General features: G+C 43.8%; 1 protein-coding gene, 1 long non-coding RNA gene and 1 other non-coding gene across 3 annotated transcripts; 2 read left to right on the forward strand and 1 right to left on the reverse strand.

Moving 5' to 3' along the window:
* The first annotated feature begins 4419 nt into the window (after positions 1-4419).
* LOC119621891 (uncharacterized) lies at positions 4420-9713 on the forward strand. Its single transcript, XR_005238514.2, has 2 exons — positions 4420-4820; positions 9280-9713. It is a non-coding gene; the product is annotated as an uncharacterized lncRNA (long non-coding RNA).
* Positions 9064-9158, forward strand: LOC119621975 (Z30 small nucleolar RNA). The gene has a single exon (XR_005238604.1). It is a non-coding gene; the product is annotated as a Z30 small nucleolar RNA (small nucleolar RNA).
* A 480-nt stretch (positions 9714-10193) lies between the features above and the next one.
* On the reverse strand, positions 10194-14049 carry PEX12 (peroxisomal biogenesis factor 12). Its single transcript, XM_008011065.3, is given in 5 exon segments — positions 10194-11586; positions 12440-12993; positions 13292-13752; positions 13755-13796; positions 13799-14049. Coding segments are annotated over 5 exon segments (1485 nt in total). The 5' UTR covers positions 13827-14049; the 3' UTR covers positions 10194-11186.
* Between the last annotated feature and the right edge of the window lie 933 nt (positions 14050-14982).

Below are 14982 nucleotides of genomic sequence, written 5' to 3' on the forward strand. Positions count from 1 at the left end.
ACCAAATTTGTGGTGATTTGTTACAGCAGCCACAGAATACTAATACACCTCTCTCCCTCTAAATCAAACCAGCAAACTACTCTGTGTCTCTACTTCAATTTGTTTATGATGAAATGACATTCTTAAATAAGTCTCTGGACATCCCTATTTTTGTCATCGTTGTTAGCTGAGGCCACTGCCCTACAAAGTTCTGCTCTGCTGGCATCACTCCTTGTACATGTTTGGCTAAATGGAGTTTCCAGGAGAGGAGTCAGAATGGGTACTATGATGTATAATTCGCACAGCAACATAATAACCTCCAAAGGCCTGCTCTCAGCTTTGACTTTAACTCATATTTCATTCGTGTCACTTCTGAATCTAGTCTCACTTTTAGTTATCCTGTTTACCTTAATTCTTAGCCTCACTTTCATATTGAAATCCCTCTGATATTATTTACATTTCAAAGGCTGAAAATGACCACCATTTACTGAAAATATGCTTACCAGATGCAAGACACCATGCTGAGAGCATTACACATCACACAAAAACTGAGACTATATGGCCAGTGAGTGGAAGAGTGAAGATTCAAAACTAGGTCTGTCTAATTCAAAGACTTGTATTCTTTCACTCTTTCAAGTCTGGGATCCTGGATTGCTTGAAAGCCTTCAAAATCAGAAGTCTTATAAGTATCTCCCCATTTTCTTCCCAGTCAAGAGGAATAACATCATTTGGTCAGGAGAACTAGGAACTAGATTACTGTTTTCTTCTTGTTCTTCTGCAGGGTAGTACTGGGGATCAAATTAGGAGAAGCAGGGAATAACACGGAAAATGAGCAATGGGAACTTCTTTTCCTTCTTCAAAGCTCCTTAGTCAAGTCCCTTGGATATGAATAGTTAGGTTGTCAGGCCAGGGAGGACTTCACATCTTGGCTTTGATAGCTCCCAAGCAAATGTTCCTGATACAAAGCAATTTGAAATCAGTAACTTAGATCATGCTTTTTCCTGTCTCAGGAAAATTCATCTGGCCATGCCATTGATGATTGCTAAGAACAAGAACCCCGAATTTATTTAAGATGTGTTTATTCACTAAGCATTTCTGTTTATCAACAGTTGGACTTATGTTCACCAGACACAAGCCTGCATGTTCATCAGACATAAACTGTCAAATAGCAACTAAAGGGGAAAAGTTGGTCTCTTTACCCGCAGGTGCCTCCATCTCACCTCAGTTCTTTCATAGAGATGATCCAAAGAGTACAAATAGAATAGTGACCAAGGGCTCCATTATGCCACTACCTGACTCCGTGTAAGTTTCCTCACTTTCATTCATTCTTTCATTCAATCAGCTATTTTGGGGCTCCTAAGGTGTTCAAATCCTAGCTCTGCCACATTCTAGCTATGAGAACTTTGTTAAACTAACCTAAACCTCCGATTTCTTCTGTGTAAACTGGAAATAATAACAGAGCCTCCTCCACAGAATATTTGTCAGAATGAAGTGAGATGATATACATAAAGAGTAAATGTGTATTGTCATGTGCTCTTTGCAGCATATGGTGCCTGGCATGTACTGTTATTTTCATTCAATAATCAATTGTTGGCTTAGCGCAGTGGCTCACGCCTGTAATCCCACACTTTGGGAGGCCAAGGCAGGCAGATCACTTGAGGTCAGGAGTTCAAGACCAGCCTAACCAACATGGTGAAACCTCATCTCTACTAAAAATACAAACATTAGCGGGACATGGTGGCACGCACTTGTAATCCCAGCTACTTGGGAGGCTGAGGCATGAGAATTGCTTGAACCCAGGAGGCGGAGGTTGCAGTGAGCCGAGATCGCACCACTACATTCTAGTCTGGGTGACAGAGCAAGACTCTGTCTCAAATAATAATAATGATAATCAATTGTTGAGCACTTACAATGTTCTAAACATGGTGCTACAATTTAGGGCTACCCATCATAATAAAAGCTTGCCTTCCTTGAGCCAAATATGCAACTTTCATTCTCAAATATAATCCTCAGAATAACTTGCAAGACATGCGTTATTTCACATTACATAAATGAAAAAAACTGAGTTCATTGCGGTAAAGCTCAAAGTTACACATCTAGTCAGTGGCAGAGCTGAGAGTTGAACACTGATCTATCTGAATCCAAAGCCCAATTACTCTCATCCTGCCACATAACCTTACTATTAGCTGGAAGAATAAGCCACACATCCCGGCTGGGCTTGGTGGCTCACAACTGTAATCCCAGCACTTTGGGAGGCCAAGGTGGGTGGGTGGACCACTTGAGGTCAAGAGTTCGAGACCAGCCTGGCCAACATGGTGAAACCCCATCTCTACTAAAAATATAAGAATCAGCCCGGTGTGGTAGTGCACACCTGTAATCCCAGCTATTTGGGAGGCTGAGCAAGGAGAATCGCTTGAGCCCAGGAGGTGGAGGTTGCAGTAAGCTGAGCTGAGATCATTCACAATCTAAAGAGGGAAACCATATACTAAGCAACTCATGACAGTACAACATATACGATAACATCGACTGAGCACTCTATGTATTAGGCATTGTTGTCATTGATCTTGTAACAGTTCTATCAGGTAGATGCTATTATTATCCTCCTTTTTACAAATAGTGATACTGAAGAACAAAGAATTCAAGTTACTTGCCAAAATAGTCCATATGCATGACCACTACACCCCAGTGCCACTCTGGAGAGTTTGCAATGTATGAGCAGTGTTCTCTAGGTGTTGTAGGAGTGACAATAACTATGAGTGAGCATCAGAAAAGATTTCCTAAATGAGAGGATTTGTGGGCTGGAACCTGTAAGTAAGAAAGCAACAGGTTGGCCCCTCTCTTCCTTTCTCTGCCATCGTGGTGTGTGCTTGACTCTGCTTCTTGCCATGTCTTCTCACAAGACTTCCAGGATTAAGCGATTCCTGGCAAAAAAAACAAAAGCAAAATCGTCCCATTCTCCAGTGGATTTGGATGAAAATCACTAATAAAATCAGGTAAAACTCCAAAAGGAGACATTGGAGAAGAACCAAGCTGGGTCATAAGGAATTGCACATGAAATGGCACATATATTTATGCTGTCTGACAGTCACAATCACATTACCATATCAAGCTGAAAATGTCCACCACTATCTGGGGAGTTGAATATTTTTATTGGGAATATATTTTTACTCTCTGAATCTGTTATGAACGCGTTGGTTGGCTGGGTTCAGTAAAAAATATGTGAGACCTTTCATTTCAAAAAAAAGAAAGAAGGCAACAGGTTGAGAGAAAGGGAGATAGATGGGAGAAAGATAAACCAGGTAGAAGAAATAGCATACGCAAAGGCACATTGTCTTCACTGTCTAATCTCTCCAATCCTTAACGAAAGAAAGAGGCCTTGAGTGGGTCTGGTACCGAAGACTCTCTATTTTATTTCTTCGTGTCCTTCTACCCATCCCTATCTAACATTCATCACAATCCTCATTCGCCTTTAATATGCCACTCCTCTATTTCCACTGCCGGTCTAATTTAAGCTCCTATTAGCTCTCATTTGGACCATTGCAATAGCTTTCTCTGCTTTCACTCTCTGCCCCTCACCAATCTAAATACAGTTGAGGCCGGGCGCGGTGGCTCACGCCTGTAATCCCAGAATTTCGGGAGGCCGAGGCGGGCAGATCACCTGAGGTCAGGAGTTCAAGACCAGCCTGGCCAACACAGTGAAACTCCGTCTCTACGAAAGTACAAAAATTAGCCGGGCATGATGATGGGTCCCTGTAATCCCAGCTACTTGGGAGGCTGAGGCACGAGAATCGTTTGAACCTGTGAGAGGGAGGTTGCAGTGAGCCGAGATCGCGCCTCTACACTGCAGCCTGGGCGACAGAGAGAAACTCCATCTCGGAAAAAAAAAGAAGAAAATTAGCCGGGAGTGGTGACGCCTGTCTGTAATCCAAGCTACTCATAGGGCTGAAGCAGGAGAATCGCTTGAGCCTGGGAGGCGGAGGTGACAGTGAGAGGAGATCGCGCCACTGCACTCCAGCCTGGGCGACTTGAGTGAGACCCTGTCTCAAAAAAAAAAAAAAAAAAAAAAAACCCAAAACCATTTCTTCCCGCAATCCCAGGGCACACACACACTACTATAATCCTGCCTCAGATGCTCATTCCCAGTTACGAAACAGGGTACTGGCGAACTCTGCCTAACCGTCGCCCCGACTGCCGAGGGCGGGGAATTGTGGAGGGGGCAGGAGAGAATTGCTCAGAACTTGGAAAGCGACTGGCTTAACTCTCAGGGTAGAAATAGCGACGCAAAGAGACGACGAAAAAGATGCGTCCGCCATCGCTTCCGCTCCACCCCTGACGTTTGCCTCGACCTTCGATTGGCTGCTCCTCGCACCAGCCACGCCTCATGGTCGCCCACGTGACCCGATGTCCGCCTTGGGATTGGTTGTTCGGCGAGAGCCACGCTAGGCTGTAAGACCAGAGCCGGGGGGAGAAGCAGAGGAGAGGGACGCGGGAAACATGTTTGACCTGGGACTGAAATCTGGAGAGCTTGGCTACCTTCATCCTCCTCAGGCCAGAACAGGCTTCCTGAGACGGTCCAGGTCGTAGGAGTTTTACGAGTTAAAAAAGCGGGCTGCAGACCCCTGCCTGGGTGTTTAGTTCAAGCCTTGGCTCTGGCCTTACTCTGTCTTCCCGGGAGTTCGTGAGATGTGTACCTTAGATTGTTAGTATTATTTTGAGGGCCTCCTGTGTGTAAGCACTGGTTGTGCGCAGATGGGTGTGCAGAGCGCCAGGAGGTAGAGGCTGGGGGAATGAAGGCTTGGAGGTGCTTGAGGTATGGTCTTTACCTACGTGAAATGTTGGAGGTAAGTCGGATTTATAACGTGTTCATGCTTTTATAATCTAGGAGCTTAGGGTTTAGTAGGAACAGTCGCTCATTCCTGTGTACTAGGCACCATTCCGAGTGCAGTGGCTACAAAGGCCAGTAGAACATAGTCCTGGTTCTTTAGGAACTCTGTGATTGGGCAAGTGGGAGTGAGGGGGAAAAACGTGAACTGGTGAGTAGTTGGCCTGTGATGCGTGCTGTGGTTGAAGAAAGTGCTGTGAGAGAAGGGGAGATGATTGAAGTAATTATGGACATTTAACGGAAAGTGATATTTGAGTAAAGCTTATTTTTGTTTTGTTTTTTTTGTTTTTTGTTTTTTTTTTTTTTGAGACGGGAGTCTCGCTCTGTCTCCTAGGTTGGAGTGCAGTGGCGCGATCTCGGCTCACTGCAACCTCCGCCTCCCAGGTTCAAGCAGTTCTCTGCCTCAGCCTTCCAAGTAGGTGGGATTACAGGCGCACACCACCATGCCCGGCTAATTTTTGTATCTTTAGTAGAGATGGGGTTTCACCATGTTGGCCAGGCTGGTCATGAACTCCTGACCTCGTGATCCACCCGCCTCGGCCTCCCAAAGTGCTGGGATCACAGGCGAAAGCCACCGCGCACGGTCTTGAGTGAAGTTTAAAAAGTATACTTAGAGTGGGTATTTATCCCTCCATGAAAGCGCCTTTTACTCAGCCAGCACAGAGCCGTCCCTTTGCCCTTCCAGATGCCTGACGGGGACCTTGCTTATGGATATGTGAGCTTTTAATCTCTGGCTGTCATCTCACCCCCTTCAACCTAAACTTGGGATGATTACTCTTGACTCGTTTTTTGGGTGATAAGGCAAATCTCCCCACACCTGGGTTGTGGGGAGAAGACAGAACAGTGCTAGTTTCTCGTTGCTGTTATTTTATGGTAACTATACAGCATTTTAAAGTTATATACTTTATGTTTAAATATCCCCCTTAAAAAGCTCGAACTATGTAACAATCTAGATGTGACTATCTTACTCTTTTCCCACAAACTAAGAATCCAAATAAATGTTAAAAATCTTAAAAAAAAAAAAAAAAAAAAAAGTATACTTAGGTTTTCTCCCCATCGAAAGGGGTGGAGAAGGCACTCCAGGAACTAGGAAGGCGTACCTGCCATCGTGTGGCTGGAGCACATGGGAGGTTTGCCCAGCTGACGATGGAGCAGATAGGGAGGGATTAGACTTGTAAGATCTTGAATTACATGGTAGGCTGGCTGTCTGGATCTTAAAATACAAAGTGAAATAGGTACCAGAAAACAGATGTGCTTTCATAATTCAGAAGGAGGACCAGTACCTCCTGTTGGATTGATGAAAAAAGGCTTCATGAAAAGATGGCATTTTGGAGGGTTGCAAACTGCAGGGATAGGATTTTGAAGTATAGAAAGGATTTCTACAGAGGGGAAAAGACTTTGTAGATGGAGGGCATAAGGTCAAATAGAGCCAATATGAGGACTAAGGAAAATCTGGGTTGATTAGACTGTAAGATATGTTTGAAGGCCAGATGCGGTGGCTCATGCCTGTAATCCCAGCACCTGGGAGGCCAAGGCAGGTGGATCACTTGAGGTCAGGTAAGACCAGCCTGGCCAACATGGCGAAACCCCGTCTCTACTAAAAATACAAAAATTAGTTGGGCATGGTGGCTTATGCCTGTTATCTCAGCTACTTTGGAAGCTAAGGGAGGAGAATCGCTTGAACCCAGGAGGCTGAGGTTGCAGTGAACCGAGATTGCACCACTGCACTCCAGCCTGGGTGACAAAGTGAGAATCCATCTCAAAAAAGAAAATAAAGAAGCCGGGCGCAGTGGCTCATGCTCATAATTCCAGCACTTTGGGAGGCTAAGGCAGGCAGATCACGAGGTCAGAGTTCAAGACCAGCCTGGCCAATAGGGTGAAAGCCCATCTCTACTTAAAAAATACAAAAATTAGCTAGGCATGGTGGTGCTCACCTGCAGTCTCAGCTACTCGGGAGGCTGAGGCAGGAGAATCACTTGAACCCAGGAGGCAGAGGTTGCAGTGAGCCAAGATTGCACCACTGCACTCTAGCCTGGGCGACAGAGTGAGGGAGTGGAGTGGAGAGTGGAGTGGAGTGGAGGTCAGCTTTTTCATTCACAAATTGATTTTTCAGATTGTGAATTACCCATGCTTCACCTTGCTTTCTTTATCTTCCATGTCCTTCCCATTAGTAAATCTAAAGGTAGGACCCTAAAGAAAAATGAAATTGAACCTTTTATTTAGTTGTTACTGAAAAACTATAAATCTGGTAATCATACCTCAAGTTCTCTTTCCAGCTCTGCAGTTAATTTCCTATGGATCTTTGGCAAATCATAGCCTCTCTGGGTTCTTGGACTCTTCGGATAGAAGATTCTGGTTTAGCCGGGCGCGGTGGCTCACACCTGTAATCCCAGCACTTTGGGAGGTCGAGGCGGGCGGATCACGAGGTCAGGAGATCGAGACCATCCTGGCTAACACAGTGAAACCCCGTCTTCACTAAAATTACAAAAAAAATTAGCCGGGCGTGATGGTGTCCCAGCTACTGTCTCAGCCAGTAGTCCCAGCTACTCGGGAGGCTGAGGCAGGAGAATGGCGTGAACCCGGGAGGTGGAGCTTGCAGTGAGCTAAGATCGGGCCACTGCACTTCAGTCTGAGCAACAGAGTGAGACTCCGTCTCGGGAAAAAAAAAAAAAAAAGATTCTGGTTTAAAAACTTTTATGACTATAATTTTAATCTTTGTTGGCAGAATTATAAATCAAATTGCATATTAAATGAACTGTAATTTATAAAGAAATTTAGTAGAAAATCTTTTCTAGGCCGGGCGTAGTGGCTCACACCTGTAATCCCAGCACTTTGGGAGGCCAAGGCTGGCAGATCACTTGAGGTCAAGAGTTCAAGACCAGCCTGGCCAACATGGTGAAACCCCGTCTCTACTAAAAATACAAAAATTAACTGGGCGTGGTGGCACATTCCTGTAGTCCCTGCTATTCGGGAGGCTAAGGCAGGAGAATTGCTTGAGCCCAGGAGGCAGAGGCTGCAGTGAGCCGAGATTGTGCCACTGCACTCCAGCCTGGGAAACAGTGAGACTCCGTCTCAAAAAAACAAAAAATCTTTTCTAGGCCAGGTACAGTGGCTTATACCTGTAATCTAGCATTTTGGAAGGCCAAAGAGGGAGGATCACTTGAGCCCAGCAGTTTGAGACCAGCCTGGGCAACATAGCAAGACCCTGTCTCTACAAACATTTTTTTTAAATTACCTGGGTGTGGTGGTGCTCACCTAAGATGTCAGCTACTCAGAAGGCTGGGGTGGGAGGATAGCTTGAACCCAAGCAGTTTGAGGCCACAGTGAGCCATGATCATGCTACTGCACTCCAGGTTAGGTGATAGAGCAAGACCCTGTCTCTACCAAAAGGACACAAATTTAAAAAAGAAAATATATTTTCTAAAGCTTTTGCTTTTGAACTAGGCTAAGGGTAGGCTTATAGGCTCAAGCCTGTGATCCCAGGGTTTTGGGAGGCCAAGGCGGGAGGATCACTTGAAGCCAGGAGTTTGAAACCAGCCTGGGAAACATACCAAGACCCTGTCTCTACAAAATATTAAAAAAGACTTCGCCATTGGTGGTGACATGCACCTGTAATCCTAGCCACCTGGGAGGATTGCCTGAGCCCAGGAGTTTGAGACTACAGTGAGCCATGATCACACCACTGCACTCTAGCCTGGTTGACAGAGTGAAACCTTGTCTCAAAATAAAAAATAAAAAGAAATATTAATTGAAAACAGGTCAGGCATGGTGGCTCACGCCTGTAATCCAAGCACTTTGGGAGGCTGAAGAGGGTGGATTGCTTGAGTCCAGGAGTTTGAGAACAGCCTGGCCAACATGGTAAAACCCTGTCTCTACAAAAAGTACAAAAATTAGCCACGTGTGGTGGCCTGTGACTGTAGGCCCGGCTACTTGGGAGGCTAAGGTGGGATGATCACCTGAGCCTGGGGAGGTTGAGACTGCAGTGAGCCATGATCAGGCCGTTGCACTCCAGCCTGGGTGACAGAGTAAGACCCTGTCTTTAAAAAAAAAAAAAGAAAAGAAAAGAAATATTAATTAGAAACCCATGGTTGAAACTTACCTGAATAGAAGGCTTTATTTTTCTCATAGGTAAGCCTGTGTTTTCTTGGATGTGAAACTAGGGCAGTGGGTTGCTCTTAGGTAATACAAGATGAAATGCAGCGATGCGATGATGAGTGAAGTAGTCTGACCTGGTATTGCCATTGCTTCAATGTTGGCTTTGACCAGGGTATGATCTCTTAATCTTCTCTCTGAGCTGATTCTGGTTGTGGTTTTTCCACACAGGTGTGTTGTATCCTGTTTGGACACTGGTTTTATCATGTTTAAGATGTTTCTTTTATATTCGTTTGAATTACTGATACTCGTGTTTTCCTTCTTAGGTTGAGATGAAAAATCTTGCTTTGAATTCTTCACGGAGGACTACGTCATTTCAATCTTGAATCTGGCTCAATTCTATTATTCACTTATTACTGTATTTAAAACATTTAATTGGCTGGGCACGGTGGCTCATGCCTGTAATCCCAGCACTTTGGGAGGCCAAGGCGGGCGGATCACTTGAGGTCAGGAGTTCAACACCAGCCGGGCCAACATGGCAAAACCCTGCCTCTACTAAAAATACAAAAATCATCCGGGTGTGGTGGCGCACACCTGTAATCACAGCTACTTGGGAGACTGAGGTGAGAGAATTGTTTGAAACCAGGAGGTGGAGGTTGCAGTGAGCTGAGATCATGCCACTGCACTCAAGCCATGGCAACAGAGTGAGACTGTCTCAGTAAAAAAATAAAAATAAATAAAAATGTTTAATTAACCATGATATTTGCTTTAGTAAAAATTTTGAGGTTTAAAGAGAATTTTAAAATCCATTACACTTTTCTTATGGCATATAAAAGTTTAATTTTTTTTTATTATCTCAGCTAACATCATAAATGCCTTAATGTTAAAATCCATGGGATATTCTATTTAAAGTTTTAGCTTTATCACCTCTGTGCTATCAGAGAATGTGCTTTGAATTGGTAAAATGAGTTAAAGTATTGGAAAACACCTATGTCAGCAGAGGCTCTCAAAAATCATTTTCATCCTTCCTCTTCTAGTGATGATTTTTTTTTAAACCATGTTTTCACCAGCCTGCCAATCCAATGGCATAAATGCTCCTACATAGGCAACTTAAGTGTTTCTTAAGTTGATGCAAGGTATTTCGCATGAGGCTGAATTCTTATTGTTGGAGCAGAGGATTTTTGTTCCAACAACTGAATTGGCAAAACATCAATATAAAAACACCTCAAAAAGTCAACAGTAGTCTGAATGAAAAATTTATTTTAAACACCTCAAGTAATCTTTACATTTCTACAAAATCATAACAACATGGAAGTTCTTTTCCAGAAACATTTATTCTTAAAATCTACTTAAGTGTTTCATAGAAACTTTAGTAATAACCAGAATAATTCATGACAGTTTAGCAAACTCTTAGCAGCAAGCAGAAAGAACTTATTAAAATATCCTTTCTTTACACAATTAGATTAGTATTTTGCTTCACATCTTCATTGCTTGTTAGCTTTGCTTTTATACAGGAATCTTCAGACTAGTCTCTTTGTAACACTCAACCCCTATTCCTTTTTTAACCAGTTTCTCAAGAAAGATATGGAGAGCTCATACAGGAATATCCTTAAATATCCTAAATATCCAACTTTTAAGATGTCCTTTTTTATCCTTAAAAGCTGATAAACTATAGATGTCACTTAACAAATGCGTCACAGTATATGGAAGGAGCTTTTTTCCCCCCTAAAGTGTTTCTAAGCATTTCTATCAAGAGCAGGTCTACATTTCTTATCGTTTGCAAACTGATGAAATTTCCACCTTACAGACAGGCAGGTAAATGCTTTCTTTTCTAAAAAGGCTTGCTAACACCTCACTGTTCACTTTATTTTTTATGCAGTCTAACCTGGGTTTTTCCCAAGAGCTTCTGTACTTCTTATATTTTAAGGAAAGGGATAGACAAAAACTTGTGTACTCATTATTCTGTTTAATCTCTACACTGGCCCTCATATCCCCTGCCAGTCCTGATTCTTCTACTTTAAGCAGTTTGGTCAACTGTAAGTAGGGTTCTGGAGAGCAGGCTAAAAGGTTAGGATCAAATGGGCATATCCTTTTAAAGAAATCCATATAGTCATTTAAAGTTCATATAGTTATGAATTGAGGCTGAGAAGTGTCAACTCAGTACCATACTGAAACCAGGTCTGTGGCATTATAGCACAATACTTTTGTTGTGAGGATAAGACACAATTCCTTTTCAGTTCTCGGGGGAGTAGAGTTTAATCAGATGTTGTACTTCTGTTGGATAACCTGTGATGGGACAAGCTTGGTGACTCCTCACATAATGAAACACACAGCGGTAACAAAACACATAGCCAGAGGTGGCAAGAACAGTATCATTCACCCGGGTTTTACGACACAGTGGGCACACAGTCTTCATTTTGGGTAAGAGGGGAGAATCAGAGTTATAGTCTAGGTGTACAGGTGGTGGTGGAGTAGGCAGGGCAGTCAATGACTTGATGGTTTCTTGATTTTCAGATGAGTACCACCAGTCAAGGAACTGCAAGAAGAATACACCCACAGAAAGGCCAGTAGACAGGGATAAGGCAACACCCCCCACAGCTTTCTTCAGAGCTGACTTTATCTTCTCACTAACACTGTTGGGAGAAAAGAACAAGGAGGCAAAGAGAGAAACTTTATTTAGGTATAATTACAAAGTGACTAACATAAATGCAGTTCTTACATTTTTCATCAGAATCACTGGGACTGAATGGTTGGTAGACTATCTCCTTAAGGATCTATTCTAAATGATTCTTTCTAACTTACAGTATTTTAGGGGCATAGGAGCTAAGCTTTGTTTTTAGTAACAAATGATTAGGGTTTTGTTTTGTGTTTTGAAAGAGAAATCAGTAGAGAATTTGATTATATAGATCTCCTCCCTTTTTTTAGTGGAAGATAGTGATCCAGAAAAAAAAAATTCACTTAACAAAAAACTTAGCAGTATTGAGGAATGTATATATTTGAACTTGTAGGAGAATATAAATATGAACTAGAAGGAGCACAACAACAATATGATTAAGAGCACAGTCTTAGGCTGGGTGCAGTGGTTCACAGAGCACAGTCTTTAGAATTGTATTGATTTGGCTTGAATCCCAGCTCTGCCACCTTCTAGCTATGTAGCTACATGACCTTGGCAAGGTACTTAACTGCTTGGGTTTAGTTTCCTCAACTGTGAGCTAATACATTTACTTCATTGGGTTGTGTAGAGGATTAAGATAATGTACGTAAAGAAAGCACCTAGCACAGAACCTGGGACATAGCAAGTATGCACTAAAGTATACCTAGTATGATAAAGGTTACCAGGATGACAGTCCTTATTTTATGGACACAAGGAATAGCTTTTCTGTGACTTTATGCAATACCACAAAGTTAACAGGTGAATTTCACAAAACTGGGATAAGATTTTAGAATTTACTAACTAAAGATCTTTTGGAAATGTTAAGGCCTTACCTCCAGGCTGGCTGCTGCATCATACTGGCCTTAGATGGTTTGTGCTCCAGAGCTTGTATATCCTGAACTGTCAGTCGACCTAGCCGAACTCCAGCCAGCCTCAGCAGTGGTGAGTGATGCTGAGCTTTTCCTAGGATGTATCGAAGTTGTTGTACAAGAAACCATCCTTCCCAGGCCATATTCACAAATGGGTAAGCTGCCAGGAAGGCTCTGTAAAATCGTTTCCAGCGGGAAGAAGGGGGATGAATAGAATATTCATCCTCTTCTCTCAGGCTAGAAACCAGCTTCTCCAGCTTCACTTTCAGATAGGGAAGAAGAACCAGGACCATAATTGATTTCCAAAGCTGCTTCTTTGGGAGACCAGCACTAGCCAGTCTCTGAGACTTGTGAGTGTCCCCCATTACAATTCTCTTTAAGCCATAAAAGTTTTCAGAAAATGAGGCACTGGTTCTAGACAGGTAATGCTGCTGGACCAGAAGATCTAGCAGAGTAAAGATTTCATCAAACCACCTCCACAAGAAGCCATAGTGGGTGGGATTTGATTCTGCAAGAACCTAAAGCAAAATAAAGCAGTAAGTAAAATTCATTCCATTACACAAGTTCTACACCTATTTACATTCCCCCTTTTCCTCTAAAGTCTACACATTTTATCTTAAGTCACTTTTGGACCCTGAAATGCTGGGTATTCAGTACAGGTCTCTACACATAACAGAGACTCAATAACTCTTAAGTCATAGGATACGAGTATTTGCAAATTGGCTATTTCAAACGCTAGGCTACCAAATAAGCACAAATTATTCGTTGGTTTTTACCCAGTTGTCCCTAAAACCTTTCCAAGAATTAATACCTTACCTTGACCACATGCTGAAGAGCGGGTCTCACTGCTGTCATTAAACTGTCCTGTGCTACCACCTCAAAGATGGATGGCTGGTCATCGGCTACAGAAGCAGTTGTGATGTGAGCCCCGTGCTCAGCCATAGCTTCCTGTGTGTACTGGCTTTCACTTTTCCCACAAACTCTCCCGTGAGCATGAACTTTTTCGGGAGGAAGGGTATCAGATGCGTGCTCAGTCTTAAAGGTAAACTTTCTGCATAATATCTGAAACTCGAAACTCAATCTTAAGGGCAAAAATGAACTGGGGAAAAAAGACCTGTTCTGGAGGCGGAGGGGAGTCTCAAGAAGGTTAATAACAAAGTTAACTCGGACCTGGGTGGAAGTGGTATGTGCGAAGGGGTAACTTGTCAAATGCTGCACTTCAGGGCAGAGCGTGACTGTGGGGGACGCGATCCTGTCGAGCTGCGAACCAGAAAACCTCCTTTCCAATCGTGAGAGCTCAAAAGCCAGCCGACTCTAAGGATTCAGTCGTGTCACTGTAAGCCCAGGACATGAAAGCTAGCTCCAGCTGTTGGCTTTGAGTATCCCCGCCCGCGCCCGTCCTTGCTCGCTGACCCCACGCGAGGCGCAAAGAACCCACGACGCCACGTTTGAAGGGAGGTCTCCGCTTTATGACAGAAGCCGCACCCGGAAATAGAAACGACCGGGACCTCAGGGACGCCTGGCGGAAGAGAGGCACTCTAGTCCCGAATGCGGCCCGGAAACCGGAACTAGAGAACTATGACCCACCCGAACTTCCGCTCCCGCCCCGCTGAAAAGGGAGAGGGCTCTTGCGGTCTGGTTTTGGCTATGAGTATTCAGCTGGTTTGCTTTAGTTTTCGTAGCTGGGTCTGCATGGTAGCCTCGCTGGAAAGCTACAGCTCTGAACCTCTCTCTGCGAGGTCCTTTTGACAAGCTGTTTGGGGCACCGCGCAGACGTCTGGCGCCGGGAGCCAGAGCTCGGGCCAGTTGCTGAGCCCTGTGTTCCTCCTGCAGGAGATGGAGCTAGGGGCGGAGGGAGGAAGGGAATCTGGAGGTGGAAAGGACTTTGCTGTACACGCGCGGCAGGGATGGTGATTAATTTATATGTCTTCGCCTTCCAGAAAGGATTTAAAGCGACAAAGCAGGAGATAGGAGCCTTAGATTTATTGCCGCCAATTATAAGGAAAGATGATTGGATTGAGAAAAGTTCATGCTTGTTCCTCAGTACTTGAGACGGTTAATTTTCATCCAAGCTGGTAGTTTAACGTCTTCCAGGTTTTGGCTATATTCAAGCATAACTCCATGCTCTTGCTATACTGGAAGAAAATGGTCTCCGTCCTTGAACACAGTTGGATATGTCACCACCAGCGATGTGAATACAGTGCTAAAACAGAGGGAGCTTTATGAATTGTAACTAGCATGCACTGGGGACACTTGACAGAAAGTTTCCTTTCATGCCGTTTTTATGCCAAAACGAATGTGATTTACCTTAAGGTTTGTAAAGTACTTTTATATTATGTACAGCTTTGTCTCGCTGGAGTTGGCTGACACAGGCTTATGAGAGTTCCACCTCTCCTCCCTTCCTCTGGGAAGTGCCACCTCTGGGCTAAATAACTGGGAATAGAAGGTATTGTTTACTGCCCTAGAGGCCCTTATGTTATAAAAATAATTGGTTTGCATCATGAGAA

The sequence above is a fragment of the Chlorocebus sabaeus genome, chromosome 16 (assembly GCF_047675955.1).
Source record: "Chlorocebus sabaeus isolate Y175 chromosome 16, mChlSab1.0.hap1, whole genome shotgun sequence".
Taxonomy (NCBI): domain Eukaryota; kingdom Metazoa; phylum Chordata; class Mammalia; order Primates; family Cercopithecidae; genus Chlorocebus; species Chlorocebus sabaeus.